This window comes from Papio anubis, chromosome 13, assembly GCF_008728515.1.
Source record: "Papio anubis isolate 15944 chromosome 13, Panubis1.0, whole genome shotgun sequence".
In the NCBI taxonomy this organism is placed as follows: domain Eukaryota; kingdom Metazoa; phylum Chordata; class Mammalia; order Primates; family Cercopithecidae; genus Papio; species Papio anubis.
The window spans coordinates 92,221,451-92,246,139 of NC_044988.1; the positions used below are offsets into that span (position 1 = coordinate 92,221,451).

The 24,689-nt window shown below is 40.5% G+C and overlaps 1 protein-coding gene across 8 annotated transcripts in view; it reads right to left on the reverse strand.

Moving 5' to 3' along the window:
- Positions 1 to 12,491: 12,491 nt before the first annotated feature.
- The window catches only part of RC3H2 (ring finger and CCCH-type domains 2), a 56,235-nt gene continuing 44,037 nt past the window's right edge, over positions 12,492 to 24,689 (reverse strand). For 4 of the 8 annotated variants that reach the window (XM_031654491.1, XM_031654487.1, XM_021927177.2 and 1 more), the window contains 9 exons: positions 24,282 to 24,452; positions 22,105 to 22,251; positions 21,554 to 21,767; positions 20,894 to 20,978; positions 20,556 to 20,637; positions 20,323 to 20,457; positions 19,658 to 19,771; positions 19,410 to 19,558; positions 12,492 to 17,745 (listed from right to left, as the gene is read on the reverse strand). In XM_031654491.1, coding sequence (XP_031510351.1) covers positions 17,550 to 17,745; positions 19,410 to 19,558; positions 19,658 to 19,771; positions 20,323 to 20,457; positions 20,556 to 20,637; positions 20,894 to 20,978; positions 21,554 to 21,767; positions 22,105 to 22,251; positions 24,282 to 24,452 — 1,293 coding nt within the window. In that variant the 3' untranslated portion in view covers positions 12,492 to 17,549. The remainder of the gene's footprint in view (positions 17,746 to 19,409; positions 19,559 to 19,657; positions 19,772 to 20,322; positions 20,458 to 20,555; positions 20,638 to 20,893; positions 20,979 to 21,553; positions 21,768 to 22,104; positions 22,252 to 24,281; positions 24,453 to 24,689) is intronic. The other 4 variants (XM_021927176.2, XM_031654490.1, XM_031654489.1 and 1 more) reach the window with 4 other exon arrangements.

Below are 24,689 nucleotides of genomic sequence, written 5' to 3' on the forward strand. Positions count from 1 at the left end.
TACTCTTACAGTTTTTCCAAATCATAACAGAGGTAAAACAAGATTTGGTCTTACATTGAGTTTCTCGTGTTAAATTTTTTCCACCAATATTTTTGTAAATTTTGAATAAATTTGTCCAGCAGGCAGAGGTTGCAATGAGCCAAGATCGTGCCACTGCACTCCAGCCTGGCGCCTTATTTTTTAATATAAGAATTAAAGGTCCAGAGATGATTTTGAATGACAGCAAACCATTTGAGGACTGTTTGAGATAAACAACTTGTCCATCTGTGTTGTCTTTTCTTTCTTTTTCTTCATTTCCTTAATTCTTTTACTTTTCTTTTCCTTCCCTTCCTTCTCCCTTCCTTTATCTTCCCTTCTTCCTTTTCTGCTCCCTCTCCTCTTGTCCTTTCCCCTGCCTTGTTTCTCTTTCTCTCTCACTCTAACTTTCCTTCTCTGGTGGTGGTGGTGTGTGTATGGTGTGTGCATGGCACTGCCTCAGCCTCCTGAGTAGCATGCGCTCCTGATTACAGACAACGCGCCACCACACCCAGCTAATTTTTGTATTTTTAGTAGAGACGGGGTTTCACTATGTTGGTCAGGCTGGTGTCAAACCCCTGACCACAAAGTGCTGGGATTACAGGCGTGAGCCACACCATGCCCAGCCTAAAAACCCTTTTTTGTGTTAATGAAGAGAAAACCAGTAAAGATAAGAACCACTTCCTTATATAATAGTCAGATTCTCTCTGTCTCTCTCAATTTTTTTTGAAATTTTAAAAGTGGTATCTTGGCTGGTGCAGTGGCTCACACCTATAAACCCAGCACTTTGGGAGGCTGAAGCAGGCAGATCACCTGAGGTCAGGAGTTTGAGACCAGCCTGGCCAACATGGTGAAACCCTGTCTCTACTAAAAATATAAAAATTAGCCAGCCATGGTTATGGTGGCATGCACCTGTAATCCCAGCTACTCAGAAGGCTGAGGCAAGAAAATTGCTTGAACCCAGGAGGTGGAGGTTGCAGTGAGCTGAGATTGTGCCACTCCAGCCTGGGTAATAGAGCGAGACTCCCTCTTTAAAAAAAAAAAAAAAAAAAAAAAAAAAAAAAAAAGCGGTATCTTTGGTATGGCCTTTAATTTTAATTTTTTAAGTTAATTTTTTTTTTTTAGATGTTGGATTGTCTAAAAGCAACAACTAAATTACTATTTTTCCCCTTTGTTTCTTTTCAGAGACAGGGTCCCACTCTGTCACCCAGGCAGGATGTCACCCAGTGCAGTGGGATGACCATAGCTCACTGTGGCCTAACCTCTGGGGCTCAAGCGATCATCCCGCTCAGCCTTCAAGCAGCTATAGGACGATAAGCATGAGCTACCATGCCTTGCTTTTTTTTTTTTTTTTTTAAGACAGAGTCTTGCTCTGTCACCCAGGCTGGAGTGCAATGGCATGATCTCAGCCCACTGCAACCTCCACCTGCCAGGTTCAAGCAATTCTCCTGCCTCAGCCTCCCGAGAAGCTGGAACTTCAGGCACCCATCATCACACCTGGCTAATTTTTGTATTTTTAATAGAGACGGGATTTCACCAAGTTGGCCAGGCTGGTCTCAAACTCCTGACCTCAGGTGATTCACCCACCTCGGCCTCCCAAAGTGCTGGGATTACAGGCATGAGTAATCGCACTGGTCCTTTTTTTTTTTTTTTTTTTTTTAAGTAGAGATGGGGTCTTGCTATGTTGCCCAGGTTAGTCTCAAATTCCTGGCTTCAAACGATCCTCCCACCTCAGCCTCCCAAAGTGCTGGGATTATAAGTGTGAGCCACTGCACCCAGCCTTAAATTTCTTTTTTTAAAAGTTTTGATTAAGAAATCAAAGAAAATCAGAAAACCTCTGCTTTCATAGTTTTAGTAACAATACTTTTAGCAACTACCTTTTTCTTTAGCCCACACCTTTAAAATTTAAGAAGTAAAATCTCTTTTTAAGAAATACTTGAGGCTGGGACTGGTGGCTCATGCCTACAATCCGAGCACTTTGGGAGGCTGAGGCTGGGGATTACCTGAGCTCAGGAGTTTGAGACCAGCCTGGGCAACATGGCGAAACCCCATTTCTACTAAAAATACAAAAGAAAATTAGCTAGGTGTGGTGGCACGCACCTGTAATCCCAGCTACTCAGAAGGCTGAGGCAGGAGAATCGCTTGAACCCAGAAGGTGGATGTTAGAGGTCACAGTGAGCCGAGATCATGCCACTGCACTCCAGCCTAGGTGCAAAGAGTGAAACTCCATCTCAAAAAAAAAAAAAAAAAAAAAAAGTTTTTCTTATTTATGTATATATATTTTAATTTCTACAAGCCAATCAGAATGGAATACCATTAAATTTTAAGAGACCTTATAATAATAGAATATAACCTTTACTTTGTTAATATGGTCAAATACACAGATTGATTTTCAAATGCTAAAGCAACCTTGCATTCCTGAAATAAACACTATTTGGACTTGATGTATTATATCTGATATACATAGCTAGATTTACTAATATTTTAAGGATTTTTGCATCTATGTTCATGAGAGCTATTAATCTATGATTTTCTTTTTTTGTAATGTCACTGTGTGGTTATGTTTATCTAATAAAACTAGTTGTAAGTTCCCTCTTCCACTTTCTGAAGTAGCTTCTGTAAAATTGGCATTATTTCTCCCTAAATATTTATTAATAATAGAATAAACCTGTGAGGCCATCTGGACCTGGAGTTTTCTTTGTGGGAAGGTTTTTCAAAATTAATTCAATGTCTTTGGTAGTTATAGGGCTATGGCAGGCAGCTTCTAAAATGGCTCCTATGCTAATGATCAATGTATTGCCCCTCTGCTCCCAATCCCCCTTAAATATATGCTCTTCAGTAATGGATAGAATTCAGTAAAGCATCTCTCTCCTTTGCAGTGAGCACAGTGATGAGCTTTCTCAGTAGAGGGCGCTGGAGGGGCATTGCAGGAGGAGGGGCTCTCCTACTGTTTCCTACAGTTTCCTGGTAGGTCAGTGATGTGGATGTAAGGACATCCAGGGGAGCTCTTCCCCAGCCATGTGTCCAGCACATATGGTCCCTTGGTGACATTGCAACCTCAGTCTAGACCAGCAACAATTTTCCTGTGGCCCTCTCAATGTGAAAATTAGCTTTCTGAAGGCTTCCTGTCCCCTACCAGTTTCCTGTCCCCCACCAGCCAACTCTCTCTGCAGGCTCCTGTGTACCTCTCCTGCTGCCTGGAGAGTAGCTTTCTGTCTGCCAGTAACTAGTTCCAGCCTGGGCCAACTAGCGGACCTCTGGGCTGAACTATACCTTCTCTGAGGTGTGACCTTCAGCCTTGAGAAGAGGACCCCTTTCCAAGTTTGTGTTTCTTTAGGTACTCTCCCTAAGCTATAGAGTACCATAAGGAATTTACTTTTAGCTGGTAGTCATTTATTAGCATTTAATGATTCTTTATATTAAGCTTTACCCCATATAACTTACTGTGTAGTTTCTACCTCCTGATTGGACACAGAGTGATACTACTCCCAAAGTTCCCCGCCTCCTGGTAGTCATGCCCTGTGTAATCGCTTTCCCTTTCTTCTAAGGATTAGAATACCACAAAAGTAATGGGATGTTGCTTCCAAAATTTGGTTATAAATGATCGTGATGTCTTTTTAGCATGCTCTCTCTCTCTCTCTCACTCTCTGTTGTCTGTCTTGCTTGCTGCTTGGATGAGCCACTCTACCATATTGTGAGCTGCACTACAAGAGGTTTCTGTGGCCAGAAACTAACAATAGCTGTATTAGTCCTTTCTTATGATGCTATAAAGAAATACTTGAGATGGCCAGGCGCGGTGGCTCATGCCTGTAATCCCAGCACTTTGGGAGGCAGAGGCGGGTGGATCACAAGGTCAGGAGATCGAGACTATCCTGGCCAACATGGTGGCCACCATCTCTACTAAAAATACAAAAATTAGCTAGGTGTGGTGGTGTGCACCTGTAGTCCCAGCTACTCAGGAGGCTGATGCATAAAAATCACTTGAGCCTGGGAGGCGGAGGTTGCAGTGAGCTGAGATCACACCACTGCACTCCAGACTGGGCAACAGAGCAAGACTCTGTCTCAAAAAAAAAAAAAAAAAGAAAGAAATACCTGAGACTGGTATTTCTACGTAAAGAAATAATGATACTGGCAAAGAAAAGAGGTTTAATTTGGCTCACAGTTCCGCAGGTTGTACAGGCATGGCACCAATATTTGCTTAGCTCCTGGTGACGGCCTGAGGAAGCTTACAATCATGACAGAAAGCAGAGAGGAGCCAGCATATCACGTGGTGAGAGCAGAAGCAAGGTGGCGGTGGGGGAGGTGTCACCCTCTTTTAAAACAACCAGATCTAGCAGGAACTGAGCAAGAACTCATCACCAAAGGGATGGCACTAAGCCATTTATGAGAGATCCATCCCCATGATCCAATACATCCCACTGGGCCCCACCTCCAACACAAGGTCACATTTTAACATGAGATTTGGAGGGGACAAATATCCAAATCATATCATTCCTCCCCTGACACCATCACACTCACACACACACATCTGATGTCCTTCTTACATTGCAAAATACAATAATCCCTTCTCAGAAATCCCCCAAAGTCTTAGCTCATTCCAACATCAAATCAGAAGTCCTAAATCTTCTCTGAGACTCACCTTCTTTCACCTATGAATCTGTAAAATCAAAAAGAGTTATTTATTTCCAAAAAACAATGGTGGTACAGGCATTGGGTAAACATTCCCATTCCAAAAGGGAGAAACTGACCAAAATAAAGGGGCTACAGGCCCCATGCAAGTCTGAAACTCAGCAGGGCAGATATTAAATCTTACAACTCCAAAATAATCCTTGAGCCTGCGCAATATCGCGAAACCTGTCTCTACAAAAAATTTAAAAAATATATTAGCCAGGCATGGTGGTGTGCACCTTGTAGTCCCAGCTACCCAGGAGGCTGAGGTGGGAGGATCACTTTAGCCCCAGAGGTCAAGGCTGCAGTGAGCCATGATTGCGCCACTGCCCTGGGCAACAGAATGAGACCCTGTCTAAAACACACATAGAGTCCACAAAGACTGACTCCTGTCCCCTCGCTTTCCTCCCCAGACAGCATGAGCTTCACCACTAGCTCCACCTTCCCCACCAACCACCAGTCCCTGGGCTCTGTCCAGCTGCCCAGCTTCGGCGTCTGGCCAGTCAGCAGAGAGGCCAACATCTATGCAGGTGCTGGGGGCTCTGGTTTCTGGATCTCCATGTATGTCCTGCTTCACCACCTTCTGGGGTGGCTTGGGGTCTGGGGTCCTGGCCACAGGGATGGCCAGGGGTCTGGCAGGAATGGGAAGCATCCAGAACGAGAAGGAGACCATGCAAAGCGGAATGACCACCTGGCCCCCTACCTGGACAGAGTGAGGAGCCTGGAGACTGAGAACCAGAGGCTGGAGAGCAAAATCTGAGAGCACCTGGAGAAGAAGGGACCTCAGGCCAGAGACCAGGGCCATTACTTCAAGACCATCGAGGGCCTGAGGGCTGAGATCTTCACAAATACTGTGGACAATGCCAGCATCGTTCTGCAGATCGACAGTGCCCGTCTTGCTGCTGCTTACTTTAGAGTCAAGTATGAAACAGAGCTGGCCATGCACCAGTCTGTGGAGAGTGGCATCCATGGGCTCCACAAGGTCACTGATAACACCAGTGTCACTCAGCTGCAGCTGGAGACAGAGGTCGAGGCTCTCAAGAAGGAGCTGCTCTTCATGAAGAACCACAAAGAGAAAGTAAAAGGCCTATAAGCCCAGGTTGCAGCTCTGGGTTGACTATGGAGGTGGATGCCCCCAAATCTCTGGACCTCACCAAGATCATGGCAGACATCTGGGCCCAGTACAGTGAACTGGCTCAGAAGAACTAAAAGGAGCTAGACAAGTAATGGTCCCAGCAGATTGAGGAGAGCACCACAGTGGTCATGACGCAGTCTGCCAAGGTCGGAGCTGCTGAGATGACGCTCACGGAGCTAAGATGTATAGTCCAGTCCTTGGAGAGCAACCTGGACTCAGAAATCTGAAGGCCAGTTTGGAGAACAGCCTGAGGGAGGTGGAGGCTCACTATGCCCTGCAGATGAAGCAGCTCAACAGGATCCTGCTGCACCTGGAGTCAGAGTTGGCACAGGGTATAAGGGCAGTGCCAGGCCCAGAAGTACGAGGCCCTGCTGAACATCAAGGTCAAGCTGGAGGCTGAGATTGCCACCTACTGCCGCCTGCTGGAAGATGGCAAGGACTTCAATCTTGGTGATGCCCTGGACAGCAGCAATTCCATGCAAAACATCCAAAAGACCACCACCCAGATTGTGGATGGCGAAGTGGTGTCTGAGACCAACAACACCAAAGTTCTGAGACATTAAGCCAGCAGAAGCAGGGTACTCTTTGGGGAGCGGGAAGGCAACAAAAAGTTCAGAGGTCAAAAAAATACACACACACACACACACACACACACACACACACGCACATCCTTGACTCCATGTCTTGCATCCTGGACACACTGGTGCAAGATGTGCACTCCCAAGGCCTTGATCAGCTTCACCCCTGTGGCTTTGCAGGGTGCGGCCCCTGTGGCTACTCCCCTACCAGCTGGAGTTGGGCACCTGTGATTTTTCCAGGCTCAGGATGCAAGCTGCAGGTAGCTCTACCATTCTCGGGTCTAGAGAGTGGCAGTCACTTCCCACAGCTCCACAAGACAGTGACCCAGTGGTGACTCTGTGTGGGGCCTCCAACCTCACATTTTCCCTTGGCATTGACCTAGTGGGTATCTTCTCTGGGGACTCTGTCCTGCAGCAGGTTTCTGCCTGGGCACCTAGGCTTTTCCATAAATCTGAAATCTAGGGGGAAGCTCCAAGCTTCGTTCACTCTTGCATTCCATGTGCCTGCAGACTTAACAACACTTGGAAGCCACCAAGGCTTTGGGCAACTTGCACTCTCCAAAGTGGCAGATGGAACCATAGCCGGGGCCCTTTGAGCCAAGACTGGAGCTGGAGCAGCCCACTGAGGTTGTGCAGGGCAGTAGTGCACAGGGCAGCAGCACCCTGGCCTCACCACAGAAACCATTCATTCCTCCTTGGCCTCTGGGCTGTGACTGGAGGGGCTGCCTCAAACATCTCTGAAATGTAATACAGGTCTTTCTCCCATTTTCTTAGATAGTAGCACTTGGCTCCCTTTCAGTCATGCTCATTTCTCTAGCAAGTGGTAGCTCTGCAGCCTGCTTGGATTCTTCCTCTTCCACAGGGAACAGTCTGCAAATTTTCCAAACTTTTCTACTCAGCTTCCCTTTTAAATATAAGTTCCAACTTTAAGTCATTCTTTTGCTCCCACATCTCATCATAGGCTGTTAGAAGCAACCATGCTACATCTTGAATGCTTTGCTGCTTAGAAATTTCTTCCACCAGATACCCTAAGTCATCACTCTTAAGTTCAAACTTCTACAGATCCCTGGGATATGAACACCATGCAGCCAAGTCTTTTCTAGGGCATAACAGGAGTGACCTTTACTCCAGCTTTCAATAACTTCCTTATTTCCATCTGAGACCTCATCAGCCTGGACTTCACTATCCACATTTCTATCGGCAATTTGGTCACAACCACTTAACAAGTCTCTAAGAAGTTCCAAAATTTCCCTTGTCTTCCTGTGTTCTTCTGAGCTCTCCAAACTCTTCCAACCTCAGCCTGTTACCCAGTTCCAAAGCCACTTCCACATTTTCAGGTATCTTTATAGCAATGCCACACTCCTCAGTACCAGTGTTCTGTATTAGTCTGTTCTTGTGTTGCTACAAAGAAATAACTGAGACTGGGTACTTTATAAAGAAAAGAGGTTTAATTTGGTTCACAGTTCTGCAGGCTGTACAGGCATGACACCAACATCTGCTTAGTTTCTGTTGAGGGCCTCAGGAGGCTTACATTCATGGTGGAAAGCGAAGGGGAGCCAGTTTATCACATGGCAAGAGCAGGACCAAGGTGTGTGTGGTGTGCAGAAGTACAACACTCTTTTAAACAATCAGGTCTAGCATGAACTGAGTGAGAACTCACTCATCAACAAGGGGATGGTGCTAAGCCATTCTTGAGGGATCTGCCCCCATGATCCAATACATCCCACCAGGCCCCACCTCCAACATGAGGTCACATTTCAACATGAGATTTGGAGGGGGCAAACATCCAAACCACTATCAGTAGCCTCCAGCCTCCAGCCAGCAAAAAACCGATGCCCTCATTCCAAGGGGCATAAAGAACTGAATGAATCCTGCCAACAATCTCGTGAGTGAGCTTGGAAGCAGATCCTTCCCCAGTTGGGCTGTGAGATGTCTGGAGTGCCAGCCAACACCTAGATTACAGCCTGTGAGAGACCCTGAAGCAGAGCACCTATTTAAGTCATATCCAGATTTCTGACCTACAGAAACTGAAGTGATAAATTTTGTGGTAAGCCCCTAAGTTTTAGGGTAATTTGTTATACCAATAGATAATTAATACAAGAGTTACTCCAATTTTTATTTTCATCTTGTATCCAGTTTGGTAAACTGTATTTTTAAGGAATTTGTCCATTTCCAAATTAAGACCTTATAGTCTAATTTATTGATTACCTTCAGAGGTAGACAAAGTATACCAATTCATTCACTATTAAAAAAAAAAAAAAAAACCTTCAGAAATAAAAACTTACGTCCACACAGAAACGTGCATACAAATGTTCATAGCAGCTTTATTTGTAATAGCCAAAAATTTGAAACATTCCAAATGCCCGTCAATGGGTTAATGGCTAAAGACACCATTACCATGCTGTATAGTATACCATGTAGTATACCATGGTACTACGGATGTACCATGGCATATTACCCAGCAACATAAAGAAAAAACTATTAATACATGCAACCACTTAGATTAATTTCAAGGGAATTATGCTGAGTGAAAAAAAAAAGCCAATCTCGAGGTTACATATGGTATAATTCCAGTAATATAACATTCCCGAAATGACAAAATTATGAAGATGGAGAAGAGATTAGTGGTTGCCAGAGTTTAGGGATGGGAGAATAGGGATAAGCAAGGAAAATGGATGTGATATAAAGGGGTAGCATGAGGGATCACTGAGGAGATGAAACAGTTCTTATCTTGATAGTAGTGGTGGTTCCACAAATCTACATGTGAAAACTACATAGAACTTACACACACACGAACATGCACATGCATGCAAATGAGTGCATGGGAAACTGGTGAAATCTAAATAAGCTCTGGATTGTAGGAATGTCAAGTTCCTGGTTTTAATATTATAATTAGGGGCTGGGCTTGGGTGGCTCATGGTTGTAATCCTAGCACTTTGGGAGGCTGAGGTGGGTAGAACCCTTGGGTTGAGGAGTTTGGGACCAGCCTGGACAACATGGCAAAACCCCAACTCTCCGAAAACTAACCAGGCAAGGTTATGTGCACCTGTAGTCCCAGCTACTTAGGAGGCTGAGGTGGGAGGATCACCTAAGCCCGGAAGGGGAAAGTTGCAGATCACACCACTGCTGCACTCCAGCCTGAGTGACAGCGAAACCCTGTCTCAAAAAAAAAAAAGAAAAGAAAAGAAAAAGAAAAGAAAAAATATATATATATATATACACACACACACACACTATAGTTATATAACTTTTTTTTTTTTTTTTTTTTTTGAGACAGAGTCTGGCTCTGTTGCCCAGGCTGGAGTGCAGTGGCCAGATCTCAGCTCACTGCAAGCCCCGCCTCCCGGATTCACGCCATTCTCCTGCCTCAGCCTCCCGAGTAGCTGGGAGTACAGGCGCCCGCCACCTCGCCCGGCTAATTTTTTTTTGTATTTTAGTAGAGACGGGGTTTCACCGTGTTAGCCAGGATGGTCTCGATCTCCTGAACTCATGATCCACCCGTCTCGGCCTCCCAAAGTGCTGGGATTACAGGCTTGAGCCACCGCGCCCGGCCAATATATAACATTTTACCATTGGAGAAAGTGTGTGAAGCTATATGGTCCTCTGTACAATTTTTTTGCACTTCTTGTGAATCTACAATTATTTCAAAATATAAAACTTTTTAAAAAAACTTCAATTGATCTTATCCAAAATCTTGGAATTTAAATATCTATTTAATTAATTAATTTGAGAAGGAGTCTCACTCTCTCACCCAGGCTGGAGTGCAGTGGCACAATCTTGGCTCACTGCAACCTCCAAATTTCAGGTTCCAGTGATTCTCTTGCCTCACCCTCCTGAGTTCCTGGAACTACAGGTGCATGCCACCATGCTTGGCTGATTTTTTTGTATTTTTAGTAGAGGCGGGGTTTCATCATGTTGGCCAGGCTGGCTCTAACTCCTGACCTGAAGTGATCTGCCCGCCTTGGCTTCCCAAAGTGCTGTGATTACAGGTGTGAGCCACCATGGCTGGCCCTAAATACCTATTTTAAATAGCACCCTCCATCTGATTCTCACTGGATCTGCCTTTTGAATAAAGACCTGAAGTGAAAGATCTAATCATGAAGATACTCCATGGGTTTCTGGGATACTTTGTTAATGTGCATGATAATTATTTCAACAGATATTATAAAGGAAATAAAATCTCCCTGGAATTTCATTTCCTTAAGTTTCCTCTCCCTTACCTGGATCACCCATCCATGGTTTTTCACCCTCTTCCTCCTTCCTGATCTCTGTTGTCACATACTTTAGGATGTATGCAAGATTACACGTTTTACAAATATTGGACTGTTCTCAGCAATGGGGTCTGGGATTTTAAGCCAAATTTAATCCCCTATATTGATTGGGTAGATGTCCAATAGACTTCCTACACTACAAATCCTGTCAATTGCTGTCTCTTACTTTTTAAATCCATCTCTTTTCCTCCATCCCAGCTTGGCCATGCTCTCAACACTTCTTACCTAGATTGCTGACCTGGCTTCCCTGCTGGTCTATCTCCAGCTTTACTTTTCACCCCATGGCTAAAGGGATCTTTCTAAAATCCCAAGTTGTTTAGATTATATAAATTGTCTCTTTAGAATGGTATTTGCTGTCCTTCATGGAAGTCCCTACCTACCTCTTCTGTGACATTGGGCAAAATCTCTATGATCTCTGCCTCAGTTTTATGGTCCTAAGTCATGATATTATTATTGCACTTACAACCGTTCCTGGAACATACTAAGTGCTCTAAGAGTTGGCTATTTACATTAGTCACTGAAGCAGCATTCCTTAAACACCTCTTCCATTGTAACACTTATGGTCAATATAAGTTCCGATCACCATCACCACCACCACCTCCTTGGGAGGTAGAAAAGAGGCAGAAAAGAGGCAGACAAATCAGAATTCTGATTCTACTACTTTGTAGTTATAACATCTGGGCAAGTTATATAACATCTCAAACATAAGATACGGGTTGTAACATCTAAAGTAAAGGACGGTAGTTTTTTTCCTTTTTTTTTTGAGACCGAGTCTCGCTCTGTCGCCCAGGCTGGAGTGCAACGGCACGATCTCGGCTCACTGCAAGCTCTGCCTCTCGGGTTCATGCCATTCTCCTGCCTCAGCCTCCCGAGTAGCTGGGACTACAGGCACCCGCCACCACGCTCGGCTAATTTTTTGTACTTTTAGTATAGACAAGGTTTCACCGTGTTAGCCAGGATGGTCTCGATCTCCTGACCTTGTGATCCGGCCGCCTCGGCCTCCCAAAATGCTAGGATTACAGGTGTGAACCACCTCGCCCAGCCTGTTTTTTCCTCTTTTCTATCCAAGATAGTACTTCAAGGAATGATCATTCAAGATTGAGTGGGTTGTTGTGAAGGTGGAGTTGGAACTCAGGGTACCTCCTCTACTTATCTCTGCTTGGTGCGATATCATGTAGCTAAAGTACAGCCGGAGGTCATTTTACAGAGAAGTACTTCCTTTTGCTCACCACTGCCACTAACCCCTTAATTTCCTTTTGGAGTTTCCCTACACCCTACATCAGAAGAATAGTTCACTGAATTATTCTAATTTGTCTTCTGATTTTCCATACTGTTTCTGGAGAAGAAACTCATGTTTCACAGACCTTTAACCTTACTGAACAGCGCAGACAGGGGTTTAAAATATACCAGCTGAATGAATGAATAAAACCACTTGAGACCCAATAAAAATGGTGTCTAGACCAAGCCACTCTGCTGAGGTCCACAGAACTGTCTTCAAACTTCTATGATACATCACTTTGTATTAGTTGTGTATCTGTCCTGCTTTTCCCACTAGACAGTAAACTCAGTACTACCTGCATCCTCATCTCCCACACAGAAAGTGCTGTGTGTTGAATGAAGTGACTTGATAGAATTAAGGTATATCTCAACCTCCTTGGGTCTATTCATTTCTTTCAAACCCTTCCTTATGATATATAGATGAGGCAGGTAATCATTTAAATCTCAAGGAGTGGCCTGATAGCTCTGTTAAGCCAAAAACTATGCCAAGAAAATCTAGATAACTAAAATATACCATGAACTTAATATTGACATTAAACAAACAACTTTTAAGGTGGACAAATAATTTTATTTTGTGCATGCAAATACATGTCAAGTACTGCAAACTTTTTCCATCAATTTTCTCTCAAACACTGAAAATCATGATGCTCTATTTTGTGAACAGCCAAAGCTAATATCTCTTCACTTCAGTGCTACAGCAAAAACACACAGAATTCACTCCTTGCTATTCACTATCATCACAACCCTCATTGTTCCATCTCTGCCCTCCCCCCATATACAGGCCTTATAAATCCTAGTCTTCCCCCATTTAATCCTATTCCTATAGCACAAAGGGAAACATTACGATTTGGAAATTCAAATTGAAATAAATGGAATAGAATTTATTCCCATATATATTCCCCATTTCATTGTACAGAATTATTTTAAATTATAGTTTTAAATAGAAGCTGAGTATATGCCTTAAAAATGAGCATTAAATCCATCTTAGAGATGGTGCCTGCTTTTTACATGATGGGTGTACACCATCTTTAATTTCATTTACATTTCAATCGAACAATAGATTTGCAAAGAAAATGTCTAATACAGACGTAAAAATATTCACACTAGAGCTTCACAATCGGTTGTACAATTGACAAACAGGCCTCTTTTCCCAAACTTTCCAGCTAAGCAAATTTATAAAATGTAATCAATGCAACAAGAAAAACATTTCTCTTTCACTTCCAGGGAAAAGAATATGCAATAAACAGTATAAATGCAGACAGCAGTTGCTGCAAGCTAACCACGATACTCCCAAGTGGCTGTACAGTGGATATGTGCAGTACAAATAAAAGCCACATGTGTTGTATCACAACTACAGTATAATTGTTTGCCCAGCTAAGAGAATGCATGCACTTCCATGCCTTGGGTTATAAAGTGAGGCCTAATTCTTGACAGGTTGATGGAATATGTGCAAATGACCTTGGCTTTTGGTACTAAGTGCAGCCAGTGTCTGTGTTCCACTGGTTTGGGGATATTTTTAAAATTTTATTTAAAAAAAGGAAAAACTGCCAATTTTAGACTCAAGGAGAATAACTGCTCTTGGAGTAAAAATAAGACTCCACTCAAATGTGGGGTGTTTTGATCTGTGGCCTTGACGCCTTGTATTCCCTTGCCAGCAAAGGGATACAAGGAAGTCGCAGTATAAAGACGTTACTAGCAAACTTATTCAATTTATCCAGAAAATGGGATAGTCCTTGAGCATGTTCTTTTGTGTTCTGCTTGCAGAAGGGGTCCTTATGTAGAAGGAGTTACAGTAAGTGATCCCATCAAGCCTCTTCATTCATTAAAACAAAAGTTCTTCCAGGAAACTAATGCATAGTTGCAATGCAACTTTTCCCTTTAATGCTTAGTTATCAATACTGGTGACAGTCTGCTCAGAAAATGACTCAAAGAAGATAGGGAAGAAATACTCAGATTCAAAGGTGAAATCATATGCTGAATCTGGTTGTTATAAATTCCACCCGTTAACAAGACAACACAGGCTTTAATGTCTAAAATCCAAAAGCAAGCTAGATGGTTTTTAAAATAATTTTTCAAATGTTTAAATGATCCCATTTGAAATACCTACAAATTGCTGTGCATCCTGTAATTTTCTCAAGGCAGCATATAAAATTGGGATATGCTTTATATACTTAACCTCAACTTGAAATCTGAATGAAAGTGACTAGATCCATACAAATGGAAAATTTCAGTTCTTGCATAGGAAATTTCTTTTATTATCCTCTTACTAGAATAAATAGCTACGATGGGAGGGAAAAGTCAGTGCCACTGGCCTAATGAACTCCCTTTTTTTGAAAATTACAATGCACAACTTTCATGTATGACACTGGTTTATCACGTGGCATTGAACATAAGACATGGCAGCAAAGGCAAGGGAATCTGCTTTGTTCAGGGACCAAATAGAAAAAATATACATGTAACTTCCTCTGTATTCATAAAATGAAATGAAACCACAAAAAACTGATGCTACAACCACAGTAACTGAATGGGGCACATGGACTTCAGAATGGAACTTAGAAATTAAAAAACAAAATCAAAAAATGAAAGAAAATAACCACCACTTTCTTGCATTCCAGACCTCAGACTTTTTTTTTCTGATTAGACAATAGGTAACATATGCAGTTTTGTTACCCCCATTACACATTTCCTCTCTTGTTGCTTTGTATCCTTTGATTCCAAATTTGTACATCACATCTTGTTGGTAAGGTGGCCAAATGACAAGAAATGCCTCAATTGTAAAAAGTCATATTCTAGGTCTGATTTGTAACATTTTCCTCGATGATATCAGTAGGTACCATTCTGAAGAAGGATCAGATGAACTGCCCTTTCTTCAAAAGTGGCAGAGAACCAATGGTTTTACTTCTCATTAAACCCACCATGACAGACAGAAGGTGACCACTACACAGAGAATGGATGCAACACAGAATAATCTCAACACAGAAACAATTCCTATGTTGTTAGTGAAAAAGAGAGTAAGTTTTTAAGAACAGGGAGTTATTGTTTTATGGGATCACCTGCTGCAAGACAAGCATTACTTTAATATAAACGTTCTGAGACATACCAATAAGGTTGGCAGGTATATACATACACTGATGCAAATGTAATTTCACTGGACAAGTAGGCAAACATTTAAGCAGTTTATCCCAACCCCCTCCAGCAGAGCACAACCAAGTTTCAAAATTTCAATTTTAAAATTAAAAAGATAAGGTTAAATACACAAGATCAATTTATGTAGTATATATTCACCCTCAGAACGTGCTGAAGATGTTTTGTGTAGTTCTGTTGCACAGAGGGTTCTTTCCCTGAGGGCACATAAGGAGCTCTCAAACTGTTAATAGGTCTCTATTTTGTAACAAAATAGCAATTTTAAAATCTTAAAAAAAAATACATTACCTTCAACATGGAAGATCTCACTATTAAATATCCATGAAATAGACAGACTGGTTTGCATATCCTTTTTGGAATTACAAACAGCAAATAAAGTACATTGGAAGCATTTCAAATGTAAGAAGCACATATTTATAGAAAGGTTCTGATATAAATTATATAACAATCATGTTCCTGTAATATTCTAGGCTAATTTATAATGTCAGAAATAAGTTAATGTAACATGGTTTAAAACCCTTGTTCCTATTCATTTCAGGTTACAGAGTGAAATAAATAAAATGTCTTCATAGGGATGGGGAGCACTGGCCATGGCAAAAAGGTACAGTACTAACCAAAGGAAACTAAGTCAAGGCTACTGTGCTGTTGTTATGCTACAAACAAACATCTTCATACATTTGAGTATTAAATAAATGTGTAAGATCTTCCATACTGACACCAGAATATCAAAACTACCCCTTTGTTTCTCAGGTATATTTACAACTTATCAGTCACCTTATGAGCATGTTCATTAAGACAGGTATCAAACACCAGTATTTACTCATTCTAATCAAGAAATTTCAGGGAAATGTCAACCCTCCCGCCCCTGGAAATGTGCACAAAACTTTTTATCAAAATCTTATCTGATACAATGCTGTGGTTTTGTAAAACAACTAAATAGCTCAGACGACCAATAACATGATCCTGTTTAAGCATCTTGCTAGCAGGAAAAGCCCTTACATACAGTACACCTGGTGAAAGATCAGCTTGGCTTAAAATATTCCAGTACAATTTTCAGAGTAAACAACTTCACAGAAGTTAATTAAAAAAATAATAATAAAAGTCAAACTAATCTTAAAGAAACAAAAGAAAAACAGATAAACTATAGGTAAAGATCACCAGGAAGGAATGCCCAGCTTTTCTTTTCAAATGTTAACTGAAATTTAGGTTTCAATACAATACCTCCCACAAATCTGAGGCATGACTTGTTGAACACATTGTATACTTTCAGATGCCAAGTCAAAACCATTTCAGTCACATTTTAGCAAGGCAGAAATTATTCATGTTTCTAAGTATGAATAAATGTTAGCCAATGTTCTACTATTACATGGTTCATAGTCTTATCAACCTAACAGTCAAAAAACAAGAAAAACTAAATCCCAACATGAAGTAACAATAAACAATATTTAACCAAGATAATGCAATGAACATCCAAATTAATTAGTTTAAATTAAAAACCCAGCAATACCATCTTGTTAGTCAGTGCAAACGCTACATACAGGGTTTTCTCAAGAAAGCTGAAAGCACCTGATTCTTTTGCCAAGTCATCAGATTCAATAATGTACAGGCTTAAATCTGCATTTTAAAAAACTGCCATTACATTAGTGCATAATTTATCAAAATTGTAAAAACGATTCTGCATAACTTAGGAGAATTTAATATCTAGTACATCAGCTGAAAGACTTAGGCACTTGGTTATATTTTTAATTAATTACTTCAACAAGTAGCCTGTGTATAAATATTAACAAAGCAGAAACTACTCTTGAAAAATGGAAAATTAAAAAAAATTATATGCTACAGATAAAAGCACTGCACCACACTCCTACATATAATGCAGTAAAGAAAGCTGTATATAACCCTGTAAAATTCTATGGTAAGAACATCTAACTCCACTCTTCAAAATTAAAAAAAGAAAAAGAAATCCATGCAAAGTTCCATGAAAAAGATAAATAAAGCAGCTGGAATGAGATGGAAACTTCTCTCAGTGAAACATAAAATAGAAATAAATAAGTTAACTAAGTCTACTTTCACTAGATGTATCATTGTAGGATCCTGCTAGTTTAATAACTGAGTTGTTAATTTTCTATAGAAGCCATTTAAAATAGGAAATGGCTCAGTTACTGCACCGGATTGCTACAAACTCATAAAAAGCTGCTTGAAGCTTAAGTTAAATGTTGTCCAAATTCCAATCACTTCTGGAAAGTGAACATGTTACCCTAGTAAAGTAAATTTTCTTTTTTTTTTTTTTCATAATGCTAATGCAAGAGGGCTTGAAGTATCAAAGAGTCCACAGGAAATGGATGCCCCCAGTAATATCTTTTTTTAAAAAAAATATACATTATATAATATATATTATATATATAAAAAGCTAGTGTAAATGCTTCCATGGTGTGGTCACAAATTTGAAAGATGAACCTCTTTTCAGCTGTTAACCATCTTCCCATTTGCAACAGGTTTTAAAAAGTCGTTTTTATCTTCAGACATAACATGAGTTTTCAGAATGAGGTTGCCAACACTGACAGACGTGGTGATGGGAAGGCAACTTGCATTGCTAACAGACACTGGGAGTGGCTGGCTAAAGCAAGAAGTTACCGGCAGAATTGTTTTTTGTTCCTCCCTGAGAAAAAAGAAATGACATTAAAAACAAGTTAGCTTTAAGTGAAAACTTTTAAGGGTAACTATACATACTTAAGGAAAGCTACATCAAACTTTAGGAGTCCCTAGCAAAGAGATGTCTTTATCACTAGAAGTATCAGAAGTAACTTGAAAAGTCCTATTTTCCTTTTTTCAGACAGTCTCCCTCTGTTGCCCAGGCTGGAGTGCCGTGGCATGATCTCGGCTCACTGCAACTTCCGCCTCCTGGGTTCAAGCAATTCTCCTGCCTCAGCCTCCCAACTAGCTGGAATTACAGGCGTGTACCACCACACTCAGCTATTTTGCATTTTTAGTAGAGACGGGGTTTCACCACGTTGGCTGGTCTAGAACTCCTGACCTCAAACGATCTGCCTGCCTTGGCCTCCCAGAGTGCTGGGATTATGGGCGTGAGCCACTACTCCTGGCCTGAAATGTTCTATTTTCCAAAAGTTATGATAAAAATTAAAATACTAGTTTAAGGCCATACAAACTATTAAGTTGAAGATTTAAGCCCATATTTTGGGCAGTAATTATTCCAAATGGCAGTATTATAGCCAAGAAAAAAATTATATATAAAATATTTTTATTATATAATTATATATAAAATATATATAATACATTTATAATATGGTGTGTTGTGTGTGGTGTGGTGGTGAGGTGATTTTATATATGAATTTTTTTCTTAGCTACTCTTCCTACCATTGTCCCCAAAAACAGACTCATCTTTCAACTCTTCAGACTAATAATAAACTATATATATTTTTTTGAGATGGATTCTCAGTCTGTTGCCCAGGCTGGAGTGCAGTGTCCGTCAGTGAAGCTCCTGCAGGCCTCAGCCTCCTGGGTTCAAGCAATTCTCTTGCCTTAGTCTCCCAAGCAGCTGAGACTACAGGTGCCTGTCACTATGCCTGGCTTTTTTTTTTTTGTATTTTGTAGAGACGAGGTTTCACTATATTGGCCAGGGTGGTCTTGGAACTCTGACCTTGTGATCCACCACCTCCAGCCTTCAAAGTGCTGGGATTACAGCCATGAGCCACTGCATACAGCCCTGGCAAAATCTTAACATGATTTTCAAAAAGAGAAACCATTAATCCAGGTTTCCATTCTCAATTTTTTAATCTAGAAATCTGCCAACCAGATTAAAAGCTAGCGCAACCTGATGCTGGAATTTTAGAATTAACCTATCTCAACAGGCGAGCATGACAGCTCAAACCTGTAATCAACACTTTGGGAGGCCCGAAATGGTGGATCACGAGGAGTCAGGGGATCCCAGGACATCCTGGCTAACATGGGTAGAAACCCCGTCTCTACTAAAAATACAAAAAACTAGCGAGGACATGGTGGCCGAGCGCCTATGTGATCCCAGCTACTCGGAGGCTGAGGAGCAGGAGAATGGGGTGAACCTGGGAGGCCAGAGCTTGCAGTGAGCCGAGATCAGCCACTGCACTCTAGCCTGGGTGACCCCTGAACTCAAATCTCAAAAACTCAAACTCACGCTTTATCTCAACAAAAAGCAAAGTTCAAGAGCTACAAAATGAACTGCTTTATTGGATTCAATTCCCTCAAAATTCAGACCTTCCATCCTTCACCTCCGCTCCATCCATTCTGGCCCCTTTTTTGTTTATGAATTTTCTGTCTAACACTCACAGAATCACATGGTCTTCACCTAAACTCTGTTTCTTCTGCTTTGGTGGCTCCTTTTGGTGCTGCTGCACTGGATGCCCATTTTCCACTGCCGTTCCATTTAGCAACTGATCATTTTGAGAACTGATACCAAGCTGTATGTCCAGGATCTCCTAAGAAAATAAAATGTCAATCCTTCAGTATCAAAGTATTTTATACTTTTAAATTTTCAATCGAACAAAGCCTCTCAATTATCTAATTGTGGCACTTACTTCAATTGGTTCACTTTGTCCATCAGGTTCATCAGTATCAAGTGCTGAAAGCTCTAACTCGATATCCCTATCAGGTTTAGTATCTGTTGAATCTTCTGTATAATCACTCTGTAACTAAGAAAAATACTGATTTTATACCTGTGGAACCTGGGGCTTCCCTTTTAAATTAAAATAAAAAATCCCAATAATCAGCCAGATATGGTGGCTCACACCTGTAATCCTAGCACTTTGGGAAGGTGAGGCAAGCAGATCACTTGAGGTCAGGAGTTCAAGACCAGCAACATGGTGAAACCCTGTCTCTACTAAAAATAGAAAAATTAGCTGGGCATGGCAGTGGGTGCCTGTAATCTCAGCTACTCGGGAGGCAGGAGAATCACTTGAACCTGAGAGCCAGAGGCTGCAGTGAACCGAGATTGTGCCACTACACTCCAGGTAATAGTGCAAGATTCCATCTCCAAAAAAAAAAAAAATTTTCAATGATCTAGTTAAAGAATTATTTAAGAAATCTAGGACTACAATTTTATTTCTATTATGAGTTTTAAAAGCAATCGATCATCTATCAGAGATATAGGCACACCAAAATACACTCAGTAATGGTATAACCAAGATGCAGCAGCAGAAAACAAATACATTAAGCATGAAGCCGAAAGATTCAGTTTCTTTACCTCTCCATTTCTTAGTTCAATTTCCTTGCTTAAAAGGTTTAAGGTAAGGTGACGGCCTTCATCCAGGGAATTCCACTTCTGTTGCATGGCCAAAGCATTGGCCTCTCTCTGAAGAAGTAATGAGTTGCTCTTGGCCTATATGAGGAGGAAAGAAAAGTAAAATTAGCTTCCAACCATAGCTTTCAACTGGCATTCTATTTTTTAAAAATTCATAGCTAAGTTACAGAGCCTACCTGCTGAAGTTCAAGGCTCAAAAGGTCCCCAGTACTGGAATGCTTTCTATGACCAGATAAATCAGTAACAATGAATCTGTCCCTTTAAAGAGAAATATGTTTACTGTAATAAAAGTTAAGTCAATGAAGCAACAAAAGCAGTAATAACCATGTTTTATGTGACAGATCAACCCTGAAAACTTCAGTCATTCCAAATTTAAATGCAAATATTTTTCAGAAATTTGTTACATAGCTCAGATAAGCAAAGCACATTTCATGAACTGGGGGTAGGATGTGTACTCTTAAGATACATACAAGTCTGAGAATGGAGAATCCTATAGAATTAAGAAAAACGTTACCTTTCAATATAGTGTGCTGATGATGTGGCCTCGTTGCCATATGAACTCCACCTTGAATCAACAGCATTGACATAAGGGACATAATCTACAGACATGTAGAATGAAACAATGGTCAAAAAAGTGACAAATTAGTGTACTGATATGAATGTATACTTCTCAAAATAGATCCGTACTTTATCCCACTAGCCATATGATGCTGGTTAAACCACCTAATTCTGAGTTTCCCATGGTTGTTAAATGGAGGGAAATGTTTTCCATCTCACAAGCTGGGGATTAAAAAGCATAGTGCTTAGGACGGGCACAGTGGCTCACACCTGTAATTTCAGCACTTTGGGAGGCTTAGGCAGGTGGATCACATGAGGCCAGGAGTTCCAGACCAGCCTGGCCAACATGGCGAAACTAAAATACAAAATACTCTCTACTAAAAATACAAAAATTAGCCAGGCGTGGTGGTGCACGTCTGTAATCCCAGCTACTTTGGAGCTGAGGCAGGAGAATCACTTGAACCCAGGACATAGGTTGCAGTGAGCCGAGATTGCACCACTGCACTCCAGTCTGGGCAACAGAGTGAGACTCTGTCTCAATTAAAAAAAAAAAAAAAGAAAAGAAAAAGCATAGTGCTTAGAACATATCAGGCTAGGTATTATTTAAATAGATTACCTGATACACTGATGGGCTTAGTCGCACTTCCTTGGGAAGCAGTGGCCTGGACAGGATCTGTGGTATGGTAACCTGTACGGGAAGATCTGGAAATTGCACCCCATTTTGAGATGATGGGTCCATCACTAAAGGGAATTATTGGATCTTCTTCTTTTGTCCTTCTCTGAGTTTCAAATAAATGTACTCTTCTCTTAACATCGCCACTGTCCAGGTCCTGTGTAAACCAAAGAAAATCAACAAAAGGACTGTTGGCTATTACTTCAGCTAGTAAATATACGCTATCAAAAGACATGTAACTAGGTTTTTTGGTTAATTTAAAACTAGCTCTAGACTCAATGATAATCCAACAAACTACCATTAAACCACCAATGTTCAAATAATCTAAACATTAAATATAATTTATTTCAGACTTACCTAAATATAACCCTGCTGCTACTAATGAGTTATAAGGCAACAATATGAACGAATGAATAGAAAACATTCATTCTACAACGTGAGTGAACATGCATCATCTCTCATCTCCAACCCCTGCAACCCCAGCAAAATCATACCATTAACACAGCATTTGAATTAGCAATTACATCTTTGGGCTCTGAATCAATGGCATTTATACAGGAGCCTATGGTGCCACAAGACCAGGGAGAATAATGGGAAAGATGATCTTCTTCAAATTTTGTACCACTCACACTCTCTGAGAACTGGTTAAAAAAAAATAAATAGATAAAGCCAATTAGTAAGAAGCTTAAATTTACAAGCTTGTAACTACTATAAAGGAACTATTATAGAATTCAGAGGACTTCATAGCAAACAATTACACTCTTTCAATAACTAATATAAAAAACTGTAATAAGCAACAAATGGTATTTTTACAATAGAAAACGGCATGCTTTCCCTTTTCACTTTGTCCTTTAAGTGCTCATATGGAACATTTGACCAATACTATCAAAACCAATTAACTAACATTTATAGTATGCTACTAAATGGTATGGGGTGCTCCAAGAAAAAAAAAAGTAAGAAAAAACAAATACATAGATACACACAGAGGTCACAGTCCATATCCTAAAGAAGTTTATAATTTTCTTTTTTCTTTTGAGACAGGGTCTCATTCCTACCGCCCAGGCTAACGTGCAGTGGGGTGATCCCAGCTCACTGCAGCCTCGACTTCCCAGGCTCAGGTGATTTTCCCAGCTCAGCTTCCCAAGTAGCTGGGACTATAGGCATGCGCCACTATGCCCAGACAATTTTTTGTATTTTTAGTAGAGGTGAAGTTTTGCCATATTGCCTAGGCTGGTATCAAACTCCTGGGCTCAAGCAATCCACCCACCTCGATCTTCCAAAGTGCTGGGATTATAGGCATGAGCCACTACACCAAGCTGTGTTTATAATTTTCTTGAGAAAAAGAATGACATGTGCAAATAAGGGAATATAACTGATAAATTATGCAGTATCAAATAACAAAAGGAATTCAAAGAAGGCTCTGGAGCTAAAGGGGAAATAAATAAATTTTAAAGGGACTGTGAATAAGGAATACTTATAGGACCAGAATACTAAAGTTATACGAATCATTAAATCTAGTTTACTAATTATTCAGATTTAAAAACTCAAGGCCAAAAAAGTTAAATAACTTTTCTCAAGTCAAACTCAGCAGATCTGAGTCTCAGGGAAATACTCACTTCCTGAAGCATACATTGTACACCAAAAAAGAAAACAGAAGTGGCATCTAGCAAGCAAGTGGCAGCTCTGTCACTCTGTTGTCAACATATTTACCTGCTTTGAAGAAGTCTAAGTTTGACAAGACCAATTTGGATCTAGTTTAAAATTTCAATGCTTTATTGAAATATTTATGGGTTAAAAAATACAATGCCTAGGATTACCTCAAAACAATTCAACGGGAAGAGGGGGTACAAATAAGACAGTACTGACTGAGTTGATAACTATGGAACCTGGGTGTTGGGTACATGGAGTTTATCATATTATTCTCTCTATACCTGTATATGTTTGCAATTTTTTATAATGAAAATATTTTTAAAATTTTAATATCAGAACTTTTGGGGGTGGGGAATAAACCAGAAAAAAACTTAAAAAAGAAATTAATGGTTTACTCTAAATATAATAGTACTGAAAACACCAGATTAAATTAAAATCATCCTGGTACAAAAACTTACTTTGTAATGCCAAGAACAATAATTAACAGTGATGTAAAGAGCATAAATAATACTGTAGGTATTTCTGCATCTCTTATGAAGTAGTGAAGAAATACCTCAGACAGCACAGGATTCAAACCCCAGCTATCTACAGCTGAAAGATCTTGGGCAAATCACTTCTGTAAGTAAGATTCCTACCCTGTAAAATATAGAAAATACCTGCCCCCTAAGGTTTTTGTGAGAATTAAATAAAATAGCTTTATGCAAATGCTTAGTACAGTGTTGGCATGAGTAGGTGCTCAATAAATGATAGATATAAATCACACTATTAATAAAAAACCATAAAATAATTATACTACTGGAAAGATTTTGAATTCCTGGTAAAGGACTATGCCTTAACAGTCTTCAGAGTCTCATAACACCTAGCCGTTGTGCATATATATTCAGTGTTTACTGAACTAAACTCAACTGCACACCAAACCACTGCAAAATATCCAACATAGCTATTCCTGGTTTGAATGCGTAATTTGAAGTCAGCTGTTTGACCTATCCCTGCAACATTAAGTAATTAAAACCTTTCTTACATCCGCACGGAAGTCTACACTGAATAGAGGAGAAGGTGGTGTTGGTGACTGTGTTGCCACAGGAAGAGTTGAAGAGACAAGAGGTGCTTTCTGAGTGTGGTACTGTGCCCACTGATCTGGCTTTCTTCTTATCTGCTCCTCGCAACTGGTCTTCAAATGACCACAAGGTTCCTAATGGGGGATAAAAGAAACAATCTTAATCATCTAGGGAGTGGTGAATAAATTTAACTGTGTGAAAATGATGTAAACAGTTTATGATATTGTTGGGATAAAAAAATACAGCAGGGAAAGTCACCCTAGTCTATTCTCCATACACTTAAAAAAAAAAGGTTAATATTTATTCAACTGATGTTAAAAGCAGAATCTGAGCATTCACTTTTCTTGTTTAGGAAAGTCATTGTATGTATG